This window comes from Bolinopsis microptera, chromosome 8 (genome assembly GCF_026151205.1).
Source record: "Bolinopsis microptera isolate Bmic1 chromosome 8, MBARI_Bmic_1.0, whole genome shotgun sequence".
NCBI classification, from domain to species: Eukaryota; Metazoa; Ctenophora; class Tentaculata; order Lobata; family Bolinopsidae; genus Bolinopsis; species Bolinopsis microptera.
The window spans coordinates 2,707,257-2,729,937 of NC_087079.1; the positions used below are offsets into that span (position 1 = coordinate 2,707,257).

The 22,681-nt window shown below is 38.0% G+C and overlaps 2 protein-coding genes across 3 annotated transcripts in view; one reads left to right on the forward strand and one right to left on the reverse strand.

Annotated features, from left to right (window-relative positions):
- LOC134819725 (ras and EF-hand domain-containing protein-like) overlaps nucleotides 1–22,681 on the reverse strand; it is a 60,611-nt gene that overhangs the window by 24,687 nt on the left and 13,243 nt on the right. The gene's annotated exons all lie outside the window — the stretch shown is intronic.
- LOC134820089 (voltage-dependent calcium channel subunit alpha-2/delta-1-like) lies at nucleotides 955–22,079 on the forward strand. The gene is made up of 23 exons (XM_063830310.1): nucleotides 955–1,642; nucleotides 1,930–2,099; nucleotides 3,005–3,129; nucleotides 3,672–3,745; nucleotides 4,084–4,173; nucleotides 5,799–5,904; nucleotides 6,062–6,129; nucleotides 6,763–6,858; nucleotides 7,261–7,375; nucleotides 7,604–7,684; nucleotides 7,873–8,058; nucleotides 9,222–9,309; nucleotides 10,294–10,387; nucleotides 10,531–10,673; nucleotides 10,914–11,047; nucleotides 12,074–12,165; nucleotides 12,305–12,396; nucleotides 17,241–17,340; nucleotides 17,708–17,917; nucleotides 19,296–19,456; nucleotides 19,731–19,855; nucleotides 20,801–21,011; nucleotides 21,161–22,079. Exons 1-23 carry the CDS (start codon nucleotides 1,221–1,223, stop codon nucleotides 21,391–21,393), a joined length of 3,216 nt encoding a protein of 1,071 aa, XP_063686380.1. The 5' UTR covers nucleotides 955–1,220; the 3' UTR covers nucleotides 21,394–22,079.

A 22,681-nucleotide genomic window follows, 5' to 3' on the forward strand; every position in this document is an offset into this window, starting at 1 on the left:
CCTCCTGTATGTCTTTTGTCTCTACTGTCATCTGCACAGATCTTCCTAGCTAAACCCTCTCGTTCTCCTCACATCATGTCTCGTTTTTAAGAGTCCACTCACCTCGGTCCCAACTCCTTCAGACTTATACAGTCATTATAACTGATCAACTTAATACCCCGTCAACAGATTAAGTAACTTGTAATACGATGTCTACCCCACCCTCAAATAGATAAATAGTGGTGAGTGTTAATGATCATATTAGGCATAAAACTGCATAGTTATACAGAATCGCATAGTCATGTCAAAGGACTTTCAGATTTGGGAGTTATATAACTGAGATGATTTACTGAAATAACCTCTTTAATAGTACGGGGTGGCGAAGTGATTGACAAAACTGTTAAGTATCTGGGAATAAGCCGCATTCCAAGCGATATCTTCGCCGGTGTCCTGCATTGATGTGATAACTAAGGATTTAGGCATTAAATGATAAAGGAAGTTTCAAGGTATATTCCTTATATAGTACATTCGGAGAAACCTTTGGTAGTACTCAATTGGCTCATGACCATTGGCAATAGTGATAAGGAAGCGAAACTATCTCTCAACCGTAGCTGAGTTTGAATAATTATATCTTAATATGCATAGATGGGTCATGAATCATTATGCAACTCAATGGGAGTTCCAATTTACTTATACATCTTAAAATTGACAAGTTTTTCCACTAATTGTATAATGATTTGATGGAATCATAATGCCGTGAGATAAAACACTTGGCAGACATTTTAAATTAAGATAACTCTTTGAAAAAAAAACGCTTGTAAGACGTTTAAAACAACTAAACGTCAACACCTCCTTTGTTCTGGAAATTGGCCGATTTTTGGACCGGGTTAGACAATAAAAGTCTTACAAACTGTTGCAAATTATCTCATTAACTTATTCGCAATGACCGCAACTATCACGCTTTTTTAATGGGAAAAGTAAATTATGAAATTTAAATGTAGTGTGACATTTAACGCCAATAGTTATTTCTGCGATGCGCTGATACGGCTTCCGTGACGGCATAGCTCTGAAACAGTTAGAAAAATTCCTTGGTTCTATAATAGCTATCATACTTTCGATTCATTTTCTACCAGCGCACGTAATCTATTTGTGATAAAAACGCTTGGTTGAATTTTTGATATTCAGTTTATACCCTAGATATATTGTCTAAGGGAACCGCCTAGTTATGATGAGTAACTGAGATGATGACCAACATTAGAGACGATTCAAACATGTCAGCGAACGGACCTCCACGCACCATCAGTTTTACCATCAATATTCTTCATCTATTCTTCACTCTGAACATCCTAATTTTTACTGGCAGCACTTACGAAGATGTCAACACAGACTTAAAACACTCTTACAAATTTTATAACACCAACAATGATCGATTATCTGCAGACAATAACGAAGTTGAAAAATCAGAAAATTTTAACAATTTCAAGATGGGAAACGCATCAGAAAACTATAAAAGAAACATTGTCTTCTCGTCCATTGAGATATCAGAGATCGAGAATATAGCAAAGTTGATGTCAGTTCAGCTCAACGGACAGTTTGAGGACAGAACTAGGTATTCTAGTCTCTCAGAGGAAATTATGAGCATACCTTTTGATATAACTACCGGGTAAGTTTCAGTTTAACTCCATATTGTGGATCATCGTTAATCTCTGATCAAACAAAGTTATATTATCTAATTATAACTTTGTTTACATCATGATTGATCTTCAATTTAAATGACATATAACTTATTATCTCTGATGCTCTTGATGCCGTACAGCCGTAAGGCCTCAATAAATAAGCTCTGAAATAGACTTGAACAACATCTGTCACCATTTGCGGTAAATGGTTCATTTATTAAATTAACACCAATTTAAAATTATTTCATACCAATACGTGCCAATTATTCTCCAGGGAAGAAACACTGTCAATGGTCCAAGAGCACGTGGAAAAGACACTGGCTCAGTCCCGGAAAATGTTGATCAGTGTACGGAAACAAGCTCAAGATGCTTTCGAGATGTTCACACGGGACGACGTGCAGGGTTTCGACTTCGTCAACCAGTTCTCTAATGTTTCCGCTACAGGTTTTTGTCTTCGTCAACCAGTTCTCTAATGTTTCCGCTACAGGTTTTTGTCTTCGTCAACCAGTTCTCTAATGTTTCCGCTACAGGTTTTTGTCTTCGTCAACCAGTTCTCTAATGTTTCCGCTACAGGTTTTTGTCTTCGTCAACCAGTTCTCTAATGTTTCCGCTACAGGTTTTTGTCTTCGTCAACCAGTTCTCTAATGTTTCCGCTACAGGTTTTTGTCTTCGTCAACCAGTTCTCTAATGTTTCCGCTACAGGTTTTTGTCTTCGTCAACCAGTTCTCTAATGTTTCCGCTACAGGTTTTTGTCTTCGTCAACCAGTTCTCTAATGTTTCCGCTACAGGTGTTTGTCTTCGTCAACCAGTTCTCTAATGTTTCTGCTACAGGTTTTTGTCTTCGTCAACCAGTTCTCTACAGGTGTCAACCAGTTCTCTAATGTTTCCGCTACAGGTTTTTGTCTTCGTCAACCAGTTCTCTAATAACGTTTCCGCTACAGGTTTTTGTCTTCGTCAACCAGTTCTCTAACGTTTCCGCTACAGGTTTTTGTCTTCGTCAACCAGTTCTCTAACGTTTCCGCTACAGGTTTTTGTCTTCGTCAACTAGTTCTTTAACGTTTCTGCTACAGGTTTTTGTCTTCGTCAAACAGTTCTCTAACGTTTCCGCTACAGATTTTTGTCTTCGTCAACCAGTTCTCTAACGTTTCCGCTACAGGTTTTTGTCTTCGTCAACCAGTTCTCTAACGTTTCCGCTACAGGTTTTAGTCCCTCAAGTACAAAGATTTGTTTTCGCTACAGGTTTTTATTTGAAGAACAAGCTGATTATACAAATGCAATTCTGGTGGAAACGTTTTTATCCATCGTTTAAAAGAAAAAAGAAATTCCCCGTCTTAACAGAAACCCTCCAGGTCAACAACCACTGGTATACCACCCTGACCACAGGTTCGAAATCCCTGTTAACCTTCAAAACTCCTCGGTAACTCTGCCTCTGGAGGTATATTACAACTGGACTGAAGTTAGAAGAACGATACAGGTAATTTTGGTTAATTTAAGGATTAGGAAACGTAACAGAATAAACCCCCCCCCCCTCGATCACTTGCTATCTAACTGATATTATGTCTTAAAACAAATTATTCTGATTGCAAGCGCCATTTTTAATGAGAGTGGAACTAGCTTGTACAGGCCCAACGTGACATTTTAAACTGTCAAGGGCCAGTCAAGCATCAAAATGTTTGATCATTTTACCAATGCATGCAATCCCCATCCACCTGCTGATATTCAAATAGGTTTTATAAGTGAAGATTGCAATTTACCCGATCTGTTACCAAGCCAACCAATCCGATCCCTATATTGATATTCTAGAGAAGTGAAGATTATAGAAGTTAGGTGATTTAGAGCGTAGTGATACTTCATAAACTTGCGAGGGGTACGTTGGTCAATCATCAGAACACTTAAACACTCATCAAATTTAGTCTCTTACCCACTCGACCATTCCTCACAAATATTTTATTAAATTTCGGGAGAAATGAAGATGATAATAATTTATACAATAATTTATCAGATTTGCTCTTTCAGTGGACAAGTAAACTTGACGAAGTGTTCAAGAAGAACCAACGAGGCTCCTCAGCAGGGTATTTCCAGCACTTCAGGTATACATACCTCAGCAAATAGCATATGCTTCATACTGTGATATTTCTAGTATATTTCTAGTATACTGCAGGAATACCTCAGTGCATTTAATATAGAGAATTTAATATAGAATTGGGGTTTGAGTTTTGAGCGCATGAAATATACTAAGTATATTTGGTTTATCATACATAAGAAAGAGATGTTTGAGCTAAAAATAAGAAAATGTCTTAGAAGTTGAGTTATTTACGTGAATTCCATTCACGGATTTCTCAATAATTACTGGTAAACTCAGACTTGTATGTTTCGTTTATTGCTCTCTTGAGTTGGTTGAAATTGATCACGTTACCAACTTTGTCAGTACGCCGGAGGGAGTGATGAGATCTTACCCCAATGTCTACACCCCTCGGGATGAGTCCTGGACCTTCTATGACCCTCGTCAGCGAACTTGGTCAGTCCAAAATACTTTTTACCTTTTTCCAAATATAATTCGAATTTTCAGTGTGGTACCAGCTGTTTGATTGTACATCGGCGTACTTGAAGGATTAATAAATGTTGAATGTGGATGCTGGTGGGGAGGTGAACTAATTTTAGCACGTGTCACGGTGTCAGTGATTCTGGTATTTTATTGGTTAATGCTGGAAGCTGTCATGTGTTATCAAAATATGGTCCACCAACTTCCTATGGCTATACCCATTAGTATCGCCTGGTATCGGTTCCCATAATATGTAACCTTACTCTTTGCTGCAATTCAGTGACCGCTATTTTTATCAGCGCCACTGAATCTGTTTTAAAACTTATAAAAGAATGGCGATGAAATAGATTTCTGCGCTCAGTCAACAACAAATAAACTATTAAGACCGAAAGCAGAATGTATAAATAAAAGCATTCCTCTATATTATCTGGACTTAAAAGCCCGATAAGTATTCAGCACTAATGCTTATTCTACAAAATGAGTCCATTTACCATTTTCTTTTTACATTTCTCAAGCCGCAATAAAATTAATCCCAAAGTTAAATTTAGAGTGAAAACATATTATGTATATATCGTTTCATTTTACGGGAATAGATAAAATTTATCGCAGAAAAAAGATTCGAAATTCATCTTGAGTTTGCTCAAAAGAACACGATCACGGAAGATGAGTCCATGTACATATTCGCTGTCTGTTGGTGTCCTTGTTAATTGACCAGCATGCCCTGACTTCTTGTCTGCAGTCAGGTCTTGTTTGTCCTTATTCAGTTATATTCAACACGTAAGTACTCATCAATCTTCCCCATTAAGATGACCGAAAATTGATAAGGAATAAATACTATAGATGTCTCAGATAGTGATTCTATAGAATTCTGGAGCTCACAAATTCTGTAGAACTTGTTTCTTTATATAGCACAAAAAACAAATTTCAGATAACCGTAGAGAATGTAGCAGTAGAAGAACAAAGATTTTGGGGGTCGTGGATAAGAACGCAGAGACTCTAAATTTGGGATTCATAAAACATTTAGGCGATCTCGCGTATATTAGAAGAAACTTATAACGATAGAAACCGTATTGTGACCTTGCGCGTTCTTATCTTGATAAATATGTAGCGGGGATCACGGTTTCTATTTCTAGAAATAATTAAATCGGATAGTTTTAATATTATGAGAATAGTACCAACTTTTCTATACGAACCACTCTCCAAACATATAGATGTACCACAGAAAAAAGGCATATCCTGCTAGTATACTTACGTACCAAATAGTTTGTATTCTACAGAAAGTATAATAAGTGATAACACTGTTATCTAAACCTAATCCTTAAATAAAAATCCTTTACAAATTCCTTAAATACTTCTTTTATTCTAAGAAATATACCCCTTATATTCTAAGAAAAAGCTCTTCAATAAAACCCTTGAAAAGTATGATAAAAATGTAAAATATTACAAATACAGTACAGGCAGCATGGAGATTAGAGCCTAAGAGTATAGTACATATTTTTAGTGGATTAATTAACTTAGTTACTTTAGTTCACTTAGTTAATTTAGTTAATTTAGTTAATTTGGTTAATTTAGCTCCCTTAGATAATTTAGTTAATTTGCAGGTACAGTACAGGCAGTATGGAACCTAAAAGTATTGTATTTCTGGTGGATGGCAGTGGCAGTATTTACGGGGAATCTAACAGACTCCTTAAGGAAACTGTCAAGAACGTTCGTTATTTTTAAAAGAAGTATATTTTATTTTAGAGTATTTTTGCATAGATTACACAATAAGATTTGATGGTAAATTGATCTTAATAGTTTAAATAGTAGTTTGGTAGTGATTCCGGGAAGTTTCTATTAAAGTACTGGATTCATTACACTTTAGGTGTTACACAGTCTGGTATCAGATCTTGATTATATCGACGTGGCTATGGTCAGAGAGAATTCGGTGAGGTAAGATTTTAAATGTTATTTTGGGTTCTAATTCTCATTCTACCATTAAAGCATTTAAGACTTTGAATTCGGCCATACCTCAATTACTTACTTCGTTACTTCGTTGAGTTCATCCGTGGAGCCGGAAGGGTCATCAGATATCTGACCACCTGGATGGCGAGTAGTCGACCAGTGAGTTTGACCAACTGCAGCTGTAGCCGGCGACCGGAGGGTTGTCCGGTATCAAAGCAAGAAAGTTCGACAAACTACACTTAAACAATATCCTACTATATACAATATCCTAATATCCTACATATTTGAGTTTTCAATTAGATTTTAGGGTTTGGGTTATACTGTTATAGTTTGGGTTTAGATATCTAATGATCTCAGCAAGGATAGGGTTAGAGGTAAAAGTTAGGGGTTGTAAGATTAAGTTGGGAGAAAAAGTTCAAATTTAAACAGCAGGAGTTGTAACGTAATGTTAATGAAATGTAGATGAAATTTAAATGAAATGTAGATGAAATGTAGATGAAATGTAGATGAAAATGTAGATGAAATGTAGATGAAATATAGATGAAATGTAGATGAAATGTAGATGAAATAATGATGAAATATAAATGTAGATGAAATGTAGATTTAAATTTCCAACCTCAGCTCGATGGTAGACTGTGCAGGTGAGAAACCCAGTCTGAGAAGGACAACCCAAGCTACTAAATCTTATCTCTCTCACAAGATTGAGAACGAGGAGTGGTAAGTACACTTAGTTAACTTAGTAGTTAGTATTAGAACTTTTTTCACAGAACTGTTAATTCTTTAATTTTCGTGCGTATCTCGAATGCTCCGGTCCTTATTATAGTGTATAGTGTTTTCTATAAGGTGTACCGTCAAGTCCCACAGATCGGCACAGACCGAAAAACCCACAGTTATGAATCATTGCATCAGCTCCTAAATCAGTCTAACAAATGTAAGAATGTTAAAACTGTAACCTCTTTATATATAACCGAGTAAGGTGGTTAGGCTACTGATGAGAAGCCTCATTAAAGTTTATCTGGGTTAGAAACGACATCTGGGTCCCTACCATCGCACAAGATTATTCTCAATTTTCTTGTTGTGTTTTCCACAACTATACCTCTAGCTGCAACATCTCCTCAGGTACGGTCTATCTAATGTTACGGGAGGGTTCCAGTACGCGTTTGACCTTCTCCAGGAATACCAACATAACACGTGCCACAAACTTATTGTCCTGTTTACTGACTACACTAACGAGGTACTTACTTATTATTAAAAACTTTACTGACTACACCAACTAGGAACTCGTTATTTATAAAAAATTTTAAAACGTCAATGTTTACATTGCGGAAGTCCTGCACTGTGAAACTTGATAGCTAGGTGACATTTTTGTAAATATCCACCATCAATAACAAGCAAGACCTTTACTACACCTTTACTACACCTTTCTTTAAAATGAACTGATGATAACAACACTATATATCAGGAACTGATACCTTACATTGAACAACGAGACGATGATTTAGGAGGTGGAACACACGTGGTTATATTTACCTTCGGTTATGAGGTCAGTAACATGACGTCACTAACATGACGTCAGTACGATGACGTAGTTCATTGCAACGTTGCAAATTTCCAAAATTTAGGAGGTAGTTTTAAAATATGAAAGTTTATTAGCCATGTTTACGTTTTCAATTTTGTCAATTTTACAGTATGTGATCAATCAATACAATCGATACATGATTTCCACTGCAGGGTTGGATTCGTCAGAACCTGTCAAAGGTAGCAGAACATTTCGAGGGCTACTCCGTAAAGATAAACGATCTGCCTCAAATATTCACAGCCGCGCGGGGGATCACTAACGTGTTCACTAGCAAGGGAGTGAGGGAGAGGGCTTTACAGTTCCCCTTTTCTAACAGCTACCAGGACGGATACGGTCAGGTAAGGGGATCAGGCTCAGAGAGGGAGAAATTGTTAAAGTATCCATTACTAATATATTTATTCATTTATTTATCAAACTTGCTCTGATACTATTCCTGATAAATTGGGCTCGAAATGATAAAACACCATATGGTTATGAAGAATCGGTTCTGAGTTCTGACGAATTGAGGAAGTTAAGAAGCTGTCATAAAAATCAATCTGTCTTGATTTCTAATCTATTGGGGGATATTACGTAAACTTCGTGGAAGTTAGCCTCTGACATTTAGACCATGTTGAATATTTTGTTATTCAAGGCTGAATAAGGACACGAAATGCAAATATCATATTTAGAGAATCATGTAATGGTATCTAATGGACAAATCTTACTCGATATATCAGGAGACATTAAGTAATCTTCAATATTACGTTATCTTCTATAATATAATATGGAGATAAGTGCTAGTTTCGTGTTACTGCGGGTGTAGTTGGACTTGGACAGTACCACGACAGGGGTGTGTCATAAAGTGCACATTTTACTGTCCTAGAGTTGGAGTACCTACAATTTGCCTTCCTTCCCCGTAAAATATTCGAGAAACCAGCGAGAAATAGAGACGTTTTGGATGAAATCATCATGATTCTGCACGTGCATTTCATGTCTAATAGGCTTTAAGAACTCAGAGCACGATAAGGACTCGTGGTTAATGTGCGGATACCACTTTCAAAATGCAAATATTTCTGAATATGCAATAGGTTCGCAGTAGACCAATTCATCCACAGCTTTGGACGACATTACAGAGCGACGATAAGATAATAGATCAGGATTGTTGTGGATTAGGTTAATGAACTATAGGTAATAGGTTCATGAACTTTAAACTGTTTACATTAAGGTAAAATCGAAGATTAATACAATCTTGTGGACCTTATGTAAAAATTAGGATAAAACAAATGTTGTAGGCCGATATATTGCCTTATAAGGCTACAAAGATGTTTTTCGTCGAAATTAATACCCCCGATTATTGTCATGTATTCTAGCCTAAACAGGGTATATCCAGGTTTAAATTCTATCTATCTAGAGACGCACAACACTCCATTGCCCAAAACATCTGGAATTTAGATAAGGGATATATTCTTATTTATTATATTGATTAAATTATTTGAAGTCTAAAAAGAATGGAATGTTTCAGGGGTACATTGTGACTCTCCTGCTGCCAGTTTTGAGCCGAGGACCACCGCCACCATTCTTTCCTCAAACCAAGGACGGCAGTTTCTTAGGTAGCTACCATTAACAATTTTACATATTGGAAGATAGTATTGAGAGATGATTATTAAACTTGTCAGGAATACTGACTAGTGGTCTGATCTTTAAGTTTAAACGGTATGCGGACCGAATCCGTAACAGACTGAATCCCTACCGACTGTATGCAAAACTGTGATCTTACTAGAGGAGCAAAAGGCGCGCTTTTCAGCCAATGAAAGAACAATAAAATGAGCCCCAATAAGCTGCACTCTGCAGTACACCTGCAGTACACCAGCAGTGCACCTGCAGTTTACCTGCAGTTTACCTGCAGTTTACCTGCAGTTTACCTGCAGTTTACCTGCAGTTTACCTGCAGTTTACCAGCAGTTTACCTGCAGTTTACCTGCAGTTTACCTGCAGTTTACCTGCAGTTTACCTGCAGTTTACCTGCAGTTTACCAGCAGTTTACCAGCAGTTTACCTGCAGTTTACCTGCAGTTTACCTGCAGTTTACCTGCAGTTTACCTGCAGTTTACCTGCAGTTTACCTGCAGTTTACCAGCAGTTTACCTGCAGTTTACCAGCAGTTTACCTGCAGTTTACCTGCAGTTTACCTGCAGTTTACCTGCAGTTTACCTGCAGTTTACCTGCAGTTTACCTGCAGTTTACCTGCAGTTTACCAGCAGTTTACCTGCAGTTTACCAGCAGTTTACCTGCAGTTTACCTGCAGTTTACCTGCAGTTTACCAGCAGTTTACCTGCAGTTTACCTGCAGTTTACCAGCAGTTTACCTGCAGTTTACCTGCAGTTTACCTGCAGTTTACCTGCAGTTTACCTGCAGTTTACCTGCAGTTTACCAGCAGTTTACCAGCAGTTTACCTGCAGTTTACCTGCAGTTTACCTGCAGTTTACCTGCAGTTTACCTGCAGTTTACCTGCAGTTTACCTGCAGTTTACCTGCAGTTTACCTGCAGTTTACCTGCAGTTTACTATAGTTTACTATAATTTACTATAATTCTCTCAGGAGTTGCAGGAATTGATCTACCGACCCGAATATTCGGGGAGTTTTCGCTTTCCAACCAGCAAGGCTGCTTCACATTAGCAATAAACGCTAGAGGGTGAGTACCAGAGGAGCTAGTAAGTAGTCTATATTGATGGTCGCTAGTGATTGGACCCGTCGCAGTTTTAAGATAATATGTTAAATATGATCCTTCTATCCATTGGTTCTACAAGATATATAATTTCCTTATCTCTCCGACAGGTACGTGGTGTACCACCCCCTGTTCTCGGAGCTGGAGATGGGTGAAGTAGACGTGAAGTATCACCAGTTCTCCTACCTAGTAAACAGTCCTGACGAGCTAGCTATAGAGAACTTTCTCGTCTATCAAAACTTCACTGGGACCTGTAAGATAGTGTACTGATCTTATCGTGTTTTTAGTAACTGTGCGGGGGTTATCGGTTCTTTTTAATCAGTCGCATTCACTCGCATGCAAGTTCTCGAGGACCTTGAATTTCTTGAGAGTTGGAGTCCTTTATTTCTTCCTCTGTTTTCTGTGACACCGCTATTTCTTGGGTCCTCTCCATTTTTGAGGTCCCCCCTAGTTTTCTAGACCTGATCCCTTTAACACTGTTACACTCCCTTAGTGAGAACACATAGCACCATACCAGGTTCTAAGTTCCGGTCCCCTTACGTCACTCAATACACGGTATTCATCACCCCTGTGGACCTCTCTGACTTCTCCCTGGCTTTACTCTGCCCCAACGAGCGGCAAATCACAGTAAGTTTCATGTTATCGATAAAGAAGTATTACCTGTGTTGGAACAGATAGATACACATAGATTTACTTCTAAGACATCACATAAGTTGGCGTTTAATAACCTCATGCGCTTCCGAGGAAGCATAGTTCATAGAACATTTCCAACCATCCAACACCCCGCATAGATTAAATTATTCTTAGCATATTAAATTATTTAATTCACGATTCCACGAATAGAATATCAAATGGCGGACTTCCTCACCCCACCCTCGCTCACGAGGAAGTATAATTCACCAATATAACTAATCCATTATCGGAGAGTACAGCATAACCGCTCTTTAGTTAATCATCAGCTGCATTAAGGAATTAACAGGGCCTTATTCAACCTTCACATCTGCTGATCCCCAAGAGGATCAGTGGATGGCAGACTTCCTCGCCCAGTACCTTTTGATTGCTTGCAAGGAACTACTATTATACGGGTCAAAACTGCGATTAAATATTTTAAGGACAAATTCAGATTAACTACTTCCATCAGCTTCAATGAACAATTCTCTCACAGTTAGTTACTCAAAACTTCTATCTTAGATTCATTTCTACATTACTGGTCCTATCATCAAATCCCACTCACGAGTAACGAAAAATCCCATAGCACGACCCATAAAAAGACCCATAAAAAGACCCATAAAGAGACACTTTTATATCTGTCACCGCACAATCCTCATACATTTTAATTGTTTTAACGTTTCACACTTTTAATGATAGTTACGTGTAAAGAGCACCTCGATAACATTTATTACCTTCTCGTAATATGTCATACTATCATATACATATGAATAGAACACCATGTTGAGCATTGAGCAACGAAAATTTGTTAAAGACCAATCAAACTGAATATAAAATGTACGTCATTTTCAATATATCTTGGATGTTCTTTCATTACTGCATTAGTATGTAGTACATTAACACATAGATCATTTTTCAATACGAGATTTGGGACGGGTTCTATTGAAACAAAATATCAAGCTAAACTAGAAATGTTTTTTTCAGAAGTGGCCTGATTCAGAGTTATTCAGAAAGACCTTATCGGATGTACTGAGAAATGTGGATCTGAGAACTTTTGAGGAGAATCATCACTGTCGGTGGGGTGAATATTTGAGAATCTAGTTAAATCTGTTGTCATTAATGTCCAGTTTTCTAAAATGGATCAGCTCACAAGTTACCAAAATTATCAGGCGACCCCTGTTCCCTTAACATAACAGACAACAGATTACAATTCAGATACAAGAAGCTCCTCCAGCAAAGCATCCATCAGAACACTGACCGTACGCTCGGTAACTTTTACCAGTTCATGAACAAAACCTTTCACACAGGTGGTTATACCTGCATGATTGATTGGTTTTGATTGATTGATTGATTGGGGGACTGGTCCGTAGTACCAGCCAATGTTTACTCAAAAGTAATATATAATTGAAATAAGTTAAATATTCATCCCCGAGGGGCACGCAGATTATAATTGTGATGTTATCTATTAAAACTATTCAATTGAAATTTTATTGGTCGAGTCGACTGGCCCTGATCTGCAAACATATTTGATATTAGTAACTTTATGATGCTGCCTCACCGCAATTAGGTGTGTTATCAGTGTAGATATGCGCTATGTGGCAGTGAAATAAGGAATGTGCTGTTAGAATGGCAGGTGGTTTGAAATGTTGTCCTGATTCAGATTGTTTAATTTGAGCTGTATGAGTTTGGTTTTGAGTGATTATTGACTATGTTCTTTGTGATTTACGTAATCCGGGTAGGTTGTGGAGTAAAAATGGTGGCCATTCGTCGTTGCAGCCAGCACTTTGCAAGTCTAGTAGTACTTGTTTTGACGAATTCTTATATATGTTGATAGAAAATATACTGGACGGGCATGTAATGCGAGTGTTATGCTCTGAAATAGCGAGCATTGGGCCTTTATAAAAGATGCTAGATCTCAGGTCAGTCTGTGAGTAAATTGATAACCAGTCTAAGTTTTGTTCGTGTGTCGTTCCTTGTTTGGGTGTGTTAGGAGGGAAAAGTTCTGAAATCGATTTAGGTAACAAACTAGACATATTTCGAACTTTGTGCAGTAAAATAAGTGCGTTTTTAACGATAACCCCATGAACGGTTAAGACCTCGTGTTCTTTAAATGCTAGTTTTGTGTGCTCTGGCAGTTTTCCGTCCTTGTAGTAGTAGTTCACATTTCCGGCCATAACTGCCCTCATACCTTGTTTTTGTTTAGCAAAAAGAGATTCTATAAGAGATTTTGAAGCAAATCCCCATACAAGTGAGCAGAAGTTTAAATGGGACTGAACAAAACTTTGGAAAATCTGTAAACGGGCCTTCATTGGCAATTTATGTTTTATCCTGTACATCACCCCAATAAATCTTGACATCTTGCTCCTCAGTGCTTTTATGTGGTTACTCCAGTTAAGCTTTTCATCTACAATTACACCAAGAAACCGGGCTTCAGTTTTACGTTCTAATATTGTATTTTCTATTTGTACTTTAATCAATGATGGTTCTATGCGCTTTTTAGAGAAAATCATATAACACGTCTTTTTTAGATTTAGTGCTAATCCGTTGCTATTAACCCACCGTGATAATGTTTCCGTTAATTGGTTGACCCTTAGCATTAGTTCTTGGACATTGGAACCGTTAATAATGATATTTGCATCATCTGCATAAAGTATGAATTTTACCATCATGTTAGAAATACCAGGAAGATCGTTGATGTATATGACGAAAAGTAAGGGACCTAGTATGCTCCCTTGTGGAACACCATGCACAATAGGCTTGTGGGACGAATGTGAATTGTTTATTGCTACATATTGGCTTCTATCACTTAGGTACGACTCAAACCACTTTAGAGCTATTCCCCGGATGCCGTAGTGCTGTAATTTATTTAGCAGTGTAGCATGATCCAGGACGTCAAACGCTTTACTGTAATCTAATAATAGCAGTAGTGAAATTTGGTTTTTGCTAAGAGAGTGTAAAATTGTACTTTGTGCATTAAGAAGAGCATGTTCACAGGACCTTCCTGGACGGAAACCATACTGATTTTCGAATAAAGAACTATTTTTGTTAAGAAATTCTAAGACACGTCGGTGCATCAGTTTTTCGTAGATTTTTGAGAAGGAACCTAAGAGAGAGATAGGTCTATAATTTTCAACGTCAAGTTTAGAGCCTCCTTTATGGATGGGAGTTACTTTGGCAATTTTAAGGGCCTGTGGAAATATGCCTGTACTTAAGGATTCGTTGATAACTTTTGCTAATATAGCAAGGAAACTATCGCTGGAACTGGCTACTTTTAGTGGTTCAATTTTTGTGTCAAGGGTCGCTTTGTTCTTCAAACCAATAATAATTCTTTGAATTTCGATCGTTTCGGCAGGCTGTAGATAGATTGATTGAGAACAGGATGTGGGCAGATATTCTTGGAACCCCCCAGGGTCAAAGGTCTGACGGGCACTTATCTGAGTTTTGATGTTCGTAGCAATGTTCGAGAAATAGTCATTAAACCTTTCAGCCACGGTATCTTCAGAACTCAAAATCGACCCGTCCGAACCTTTGAGTCTTAACTGCTCAGTTTTCCTGCTTCTACCAAGTAAACCGTTGATTATTTGCCATTGTTTTTTGGAGCAGTCCTGGTATTTTTCGAATTGTTTTTTATAGTATCGTTGTTTGGCAATGTTGACATGTTTTTTACAGAAAAGTTTTAGCTTTTTATAGGCCTCTATATTATTCATTGTAGGTTCAAGTACTTTACTATGATAACTTTCTTGTTTCCGCGCACATGCTTCTTCAAGCCAGGGTAGTATCCAGGGTTTAGTATTAGAACGCTCATGCTCACGGCGAATATGATTGATTTTTAGTGGATAGGCAGTATTATAGTGCTTGGTGTATATATCTGCAAGTTTTCCGTATTGCAGACTAGCGTCGTCTGTACTTAATATCTCGTCCCACGTTTCCCCATCGATGAGTTCCCTAAAAGCAGCATTGTTGGCCTCATTTATGACACGTGTTTCATAACTAAGTTTAGGTTGTGTGTTAGTGGGTAGCCTGAGATGTTGTTGCGAAGAGTTACTTAGTTTAAAAGTGGTAACGATAGCAAGATGATCCGATAAATCCACCGTTACAACGTTACTGCTTATTGTGTTACTTATATTATTTGTGTAGACATGATCAATTAAGGTAGCACTGTGATCGGTGACTCGTGTCGGCCTTGAAACCGTCTGAACAAATCCATACTTGGCAAGGAGGTCTATGAGGTTATGTCCAGAAATATCAGTTTTGAATTTTATAAGATCAATGTTCGCGTCCCCAAAAAACATGATATGCTTGCGAGAATGTCTGTCTAGACCTCGTAGCACCTTTTCCAAAGAATTTAAGAAGTTCTGAGTACCTTTAGATGGGGACCTGTAAAAGTTTATCAATACTTTTGTTTGGTTTGTGTCTTTGCAATTATGCACCTTGACTAATTGAAATTCAGCGCACGTGTCTTCGGGATCTGTGGTTGCTTTAAGATTTTCTATATTTTCGGGATCACAAACCCTCTTATTAATGTAAATTACAAGGCCACCACCTTTTCCTGATTTGCGTAATGGTTCCTGAACAATAGGCTCGTAAAACCCTTCAATTATAATGTCGGAGATTCCGTTTGGTAATTTATCTAACTTCAAATTGGTTTCGTTAAGACACAAAACGTCATACTTAGTATAACTGTCGATTTCTTCACGGAAGTATGTGATGTTCTTTACTAATGATCGCACATTAAGAGAAAACACTTTCAGTTCATCACGGGAGGAACTTTTAATGTTCGATGGCTGCTGATACTTACAATTGGTTAATATATCGCTGATTTCGTTCCAGTATTGGTAACTTTCATCGTTATCCTGATCTAAAGCGTTACCAATCAAATCTAAACCATGTAAGCGGTCGTATGGATTGAAAAGAGCAGTGATTCGGCTGCTACAGTCCATAAAAAGATCATAAGATGTCACATAATAACCTGGGATTAACGACTCACAGCACTTTATGCAGCCTAAATTATCTCTAAAGCACTTTTTATGAATGTACTCATCGCACCATGGACAAAACCTAATGTTTAATCTAGAATAACAAAACCCGTTACAGGCCATGCACTTTGTTTTAAAATTAGTCTTGTTAACACTACTTTTTTTATTCGTCGGGACATCAGAGGCATTGATTGGGAGAATTGAGCTTATGCATTCATAGCAGAACCATGGGTTCCCAGAATTTATAATGTGCCGGGCATCGTTTTTCGATAGTTTCTGGCATTTTAAATGTTTACGTTCAGCACATAGGTCACAAATTAGGTCAGGAGAACTTTTAGGGATACGAACATAGCATTTGTCGCAATTGGGCTGTGAGCCGTGTTGCCTATGATTACTTCCTTCCACTTTCAGTGACAGAATAAAGTAAGAGTTGAAAACAGATTAAATAAATGAAATAAAAACTGAATAAAGAAAAATTGATATTAATATATAATCTGATGGGTGTAGACAGTAGGCTGGTCAGATCCGTTTGCAAGAACTTTCAGTTCTGTGTGCAAGACAAGATCGTGACGGTTGTGCCTATTTACTACTTAAAAACTACAGATTATTTTCTGCTCAAAATCAACAGGCTCTGCAACTAGTTCTCTTAAAGAATTTGATAATAAATAACAGAAAAGATTTACTAATGCGAGGGGCGCACGGACTGTGGATCAGTCATAGTCTGTCAGAAGTCGGTAGTTGGGTAGATTGTCGATGTGATTTGTCGTTTTCTGTATCATGTGTACAATGTAATAAGATGTAATAATATACAGTAGGCCTCGTATTTTGTTTTATAAATGGAGTATTAAACGATGCGATTAAGGGACTGTAATTAGAATGACTGATAAGTGTAAAGCCGAGATTACTGATAAGGCGAAATGTTGTGACAGGTCTAAGTGAGTTGCGATAATATTAGTATTCGACGTGTTTTGAAATTGTTATGCCACGTTGGCTTAATTTGAAATATGATTGCAGATCAGTCCTTTTACATCAGATCGAGCTGCTTTTTTATTGGAAATTGTATAACTTTACTAAAAAAACCTGTGCAATATGCCATTAATAAACGAATAAAGGCATCGATATTAATATATTTGTTTTTTAAGAATCAACCCTTTAAATGCTAAAATTATTTCCAGATTGTGCCAACAGCGTGCTGCAGATTTTATACGAAGTTTGGAAGTTCAAGAGTATCAATCTCGTACACGGCAGTTTTATTGTCACAGCATCCGGGAACAGGTACAAAAAACCGGTGACCTAAATTTCACCAACTTGACTATTGGGTCTAAATGATAATGTAACTCGTGCATAGTATAAGTTACTTTTAGATAATTCTGTTTGTTGGCAATTAACCAAAATGGGATTTCAATTGTTTCCCATCTCATGACAACAATCAACAATTAAGCTCTGGGATGAGTCCAATTTACACTCATTTATTAGCTTATTCAGTATCTAGATACATCAAGTATCTAAATAAAATGCTTCTTACAACCAGAACAAGCTCAAACAAAGGCACTTCATAAACAATCCCCAGCTGTTTCAAAGGCATTTCATAGTTACCTCACTGGTAATCTACAGCTGTGTCTACTTCACATACACTTGACAGGTACGTGCAGGACGGAATGAGGCTGATCAGACAGTCCGGAGAGTACACACAAGGTCTATACAACTACATATCAGCAGTCTCCACCCCCCGGAGCCCCCTGGTAGTGCTGGAGCGGGACGGGACTACCTTTACCATAGGTCGTGTTGTGGTGCATCACAGTGGGGTACCTATGGCTGTTATTGGGTTCAACATCTCCGCTTATATGCTCGGGTGAGTGCTTAGTTCGGTTATTGTTGACTGCATCAGATCTCAAGTAGAGACTCTATAACTGATAGCATTCTTTCTTGAAACTTTGTTTTTTAACTGCCTCAATTTGAAGATGCTGTCTTTTAATTCCATTTCAATTTACCTGTTTTTCTCTTAACTTCTGAACACTGTGTCTCTTAACACTGTGTCTCTTAACACTGTGTCTCTTAACACTGTCTCTCTTAACACTGTGTCTCTTAACACTGTCTCTCTTAACACTGTGTCTCTTAACACTATGTCTCTTAACACTGTGTCTCTTAACACTGTGTCTCTTAACACTGTCTCTCTTAACTTCTGAACACTGTGTCTCTTAACACTGTGTCTCTTAACACTGTGTCTCTTAACACTGTGTCTCTTAACACTGTGTCTCTTAACACTGTGTCTCTGAACACCGTGTCTCTTAACACTGTGTCTCTTAACACTGTGTCTCTGAACACTGTGTCTCTTAACACTGTGTCTCTTAACACTGTGTCTCTTAACACTGTGTCTCTTAACACTGTGTCTCTTAACACTGTCTCTCTTAACACTGTGTCTCTTAACACTGTCTCTCTTAACACTGTGTCTCTTAACACTGTGTCTCTTAACACTGTGTCTCTTAACACTGTCTCTCTTAACACTGTCTCTCTTAACTTCTGAACACTGTGTCTCTTAACACTGTGTCTCTTAACACTGTGTCTCTTAACACTGTGTCTCTTAACACTGTGTCTCTTAACACTGTGTCTCTGAACACTGTGTCTCTTAACACTGTGTCTCTTAACACTGTGTCTCTGAACACTGTGTCTCTTAACACTGTGTCTCTTAACACTGTGTCTCTTAACACTGTGTCTCTTAACACTGTGTCTCTTAACACTGTCTCTCTTAACACTGTGTCTCTTTACACTGTCTCTCTTAACACTGTGTCTCTTAACACTGTGTCTCTTAACACTGTGTCTCTTAACACTGTGTCTCTTAACACTGTCTCTCTTAACTTCTGAACACTGTGTCTCTTAACACTGTGTCTCTTAACACTGTGTCTCTTAACACTGTGTCTCTTAACACTGTGTCTCTGAACACTGTGTCTCTTAACACTGTGTCTCTTAACACTGTGTCTCTGAACACTGTGTCTCTTAACACTGTGTCTCTTAACACTGTGTCTCTTAACACTGTGTCTCTTAACACTGTGTCTCTGAACACTGTGTCTCTTAACACTGTGTCTCTGAACACTGTGTCTCTTAACACTGTGTCTCTTAACACTGTGTCTTTTAACACTGTGTCTCTTAACACTGTGTCTCTTAACACTGTGTCTCTTAACACTGTGTCTTTTAACACTGTGTCTCTTAACACTGTCTCCCTACACCTCCAGAGCTACACTACAGCGGGTGATGGAGAAAACAGACATCCAGCGTCACAGCACTTATGTGCTAGACCAGAGTGGGTACATTGTCTTCAGTAACCGGGCAAGAACTGTGGGCTCTTTCATCGGCCTGGTTCAACCATGTGCTCTCAACTTGATGGAGAAATACAGTGAGTCGGGGAAGTCAGCTTCGGAGTCATTTAATTTAGAGGAAATTGTTAAGTATATACTTTAATAGGTCGAGGAAGCACATTAAAATATTGTGTAACCCATGGTTTTAAGATTGTGGTAGCATTAAATTACTTCCCGCGGAGGTCAAAAAGGTTATATGATTAGCAGTCCAGATACAAAATATTATGAGCTTATGTAAAGCAGTGACAAATCAAAATCAAGTAATTTTATGTCTTTTAATAAATTCTACCAATAAAACCTGAAATGACCCAGAAATATACGATTACCAAGAGGAAGGACAATGTTACCACTTATGTGAGCGAGAACCAGTAACTGATGGCGTCACTCCGACCTCATCGGTTTTACCGGTCTGGGGTTTTCTCCATCTAGTCTATCAGGTAATGTAAAACCCGATTATCTAGTCTATCAGGTAATGTAAAACCCGATTATCTAGTCTATCAGGTAATGTAAAACCCGATTATCTAGTCTATCAGGTAATGTAAAACCCGATTATCTAGTCTATCAGGTAATGTAAAACCCGATTATCTAGTCTATCAGGTAATGTAAAACCCGATTATCTAGTCTATCAGGTAATGTAAAACCCGATTATCTAGTCTATCAGGTAATGTAAAACCCGATTATCTAGTCTATCAGGTTATGTAAAACCCGATTATCTAGTCTATCAGGTTATGTAAAACCCGATTATCTAGTCTATCAGGTAATGCAAAACCCGATTATCTAGTCTATCAGGTAATGTAAAACCCGATTATCTAGTCTATCAGGTTATGTAAAACCCGATTATCTAGTCTATCAGGTAATGTAAAACCCGATTATCTAGTCTATCAGGTAATGTAAAACCCGATTATCTAGTCTATCAGGTTATGTAAAACCCGATTATCTAGTCTATCAGGTAATGTAAAACCCGATTATCTAGTCTATCAGGTAATGTAAAACCCGATTATCTAGTCTATCAGGTAATGTAAAACCCGATTATCTAGTCTATCAGGTTATGTAAAACCCAATTATCTAGTCTATCAGGTAATGTAAAACCCGATTATCTAGTCTATCAGGTAATGTAAAACCCGATTATCTAGTCTATCAGGTAATGTAAAACCCGATTATCTAGTCTATCAGGTTATGTAAAACCCGATTATCTAGTCTATCAGGTAATGTAAAACGCGATTATCTAGTCTATCAGGTAATGTAAAACCCGATTATCTAGTCTATCAGCTAATCAAACATCAGCTGCCCAGAACAAACCTTATCAACTAATTCATTGTGATGCTATTCCTACCTTATGGTTGGATATATCTAATTCTAAGACTTGTAATCGCTCCCCCCAGGTGACCACCTCCTCCTCCCCCGGTTCCCTACTAACCCTCCTTCTCCTCTCCCTCCTGGACCTAGCCGTCTCCCACGAGAAGCTTCAGTGCTGTAAATACCATCTCTTTTACCAGAGAAACGACAGGATTCCTCAAAGATCGGAAGTGTTGCAGGATGGTTGTTTGGAGTACGCTGTGGTGGCTATTGAACAGACTAATCTCCTGCTGCTAGGTCAGTACACCCGGTGAAACACACACTTAGTCTTTCTAGTATCTAATCTTTCAGACCTTCGTCTCTGCACTGCTGTCCGAGTGTGTTTAACATATCCAAAGAGTACAGAAGGTATAAGGATACTAAATAAAATAACCCCTCTATTTCAGTGGTGCCCCATAAACCCGACTGTCCCTGCACCACACCACCCATCACACTGGAGCCCCCGGAGCCGACCTTTGCAGGACCCTGTAATGCCAACGACAAGAACTATAACAGTAGATATGAGTGTAGCGAGGAGATAGAGCTAGATCATGAGGGTCAGAGTGCTGGTAGTAGGACACAAGTGTGCTACCACTCGGTGGTTTTAGCCGTGCTTTTCTTTGGACTTGCTATAACTTGAAATTTGCGTTTAGGTATTTTATGATAAATTTATTGGTGATTTTAGAGTATCAGAAAAATTTGATTGAAGCTTGGAAGCAGTGAGCTATTTCAGAGCTTGATTTTGAGAAATCGTGTTACAAACCATTAACTCAGTAGATTATTAGAAAACTTGTTTCTGAATTTGTTTGCGATGGGTTCAGATTTTAAAATATATTCTGTCGGTTAATACTAATAAATGGTTTTGTTAAACAGGTCTTCATTCTTCAAAAATAACCCTACCCATAACCACGACTCTTACCAAAACCCGTAAAGACCCAATTCGTGAATTTTACTAGCCTGTCACGTGACCAAAACTGTTTTTTGCCCATAACTCCTCAGAAAAACATTTAACCCTACTTCACGGGGGTGTTTCATAGTCGGCGTCCAGAAGTACATTTAACGAACTTTCAACCCTCAGTCCTTAGCGCCGGCCTTTCTATAAGAATTTTTAAATCCTTGGCGAGGGATTTAGCGGGACCAAGATTGCCTCCTCAGTATCAAACTCGATAAACGCTTCCAGTAAGTTTATTTTTAAGTTAAATAGTAATCTTAAAGGTGTATTTTAAATTCTGATAGTATATCAGTAATGCAGAACAAAACTCCGTTTAAATTTTGAAATTTAAATATACGCAAACCATTACCAGATTTATTAAACTGAACACATTTTACCGCTGTTTGATTACTAGTCCCCAACTCATGTGTCAGCTATTAATTTGAGAATTCAATAACTTGACTGACAGACAGCACAACTTCGTTTATGAGGAAGTCAGGAAAAATAAAATAAAAAATAAAATCCATTAAAATAGCTGATCGATTAGCCAACTTACGCGATGTTTTGGGAATTGTGCTTGTTGCTGTAGTAACTACCGATTCCTCGGTCCCTGGACCAATCATTGTGAGCAACAAAGGTCACGTGTGACGTAAAAAGATGGGACTGGTGTTCACGGCTCATCGCTTAAAGTTATGGGAACATTTACGGGCTCACGTTTTTAATTATCGTGAGGCATTCAAATCTTTAAAAGGTTGCATATCCGTCAAATAAAGAAATAAGACGAAATTGAACACAAACGATCCTAAATGTGTATATTTACTGACATTACGAATGACCCTTATAATACTCTCACATCACCCTGCCGTAAGCTAAAAACACCGCAGAGCAGACCACCGCTCATGAACTATTTTGTTATGTGCGACCATCTGCCGGACGGTTGAATGGTGTGGTTGTATCATCAGTTTCGTATAATTTGTGAAATCGGACCCTACTTATG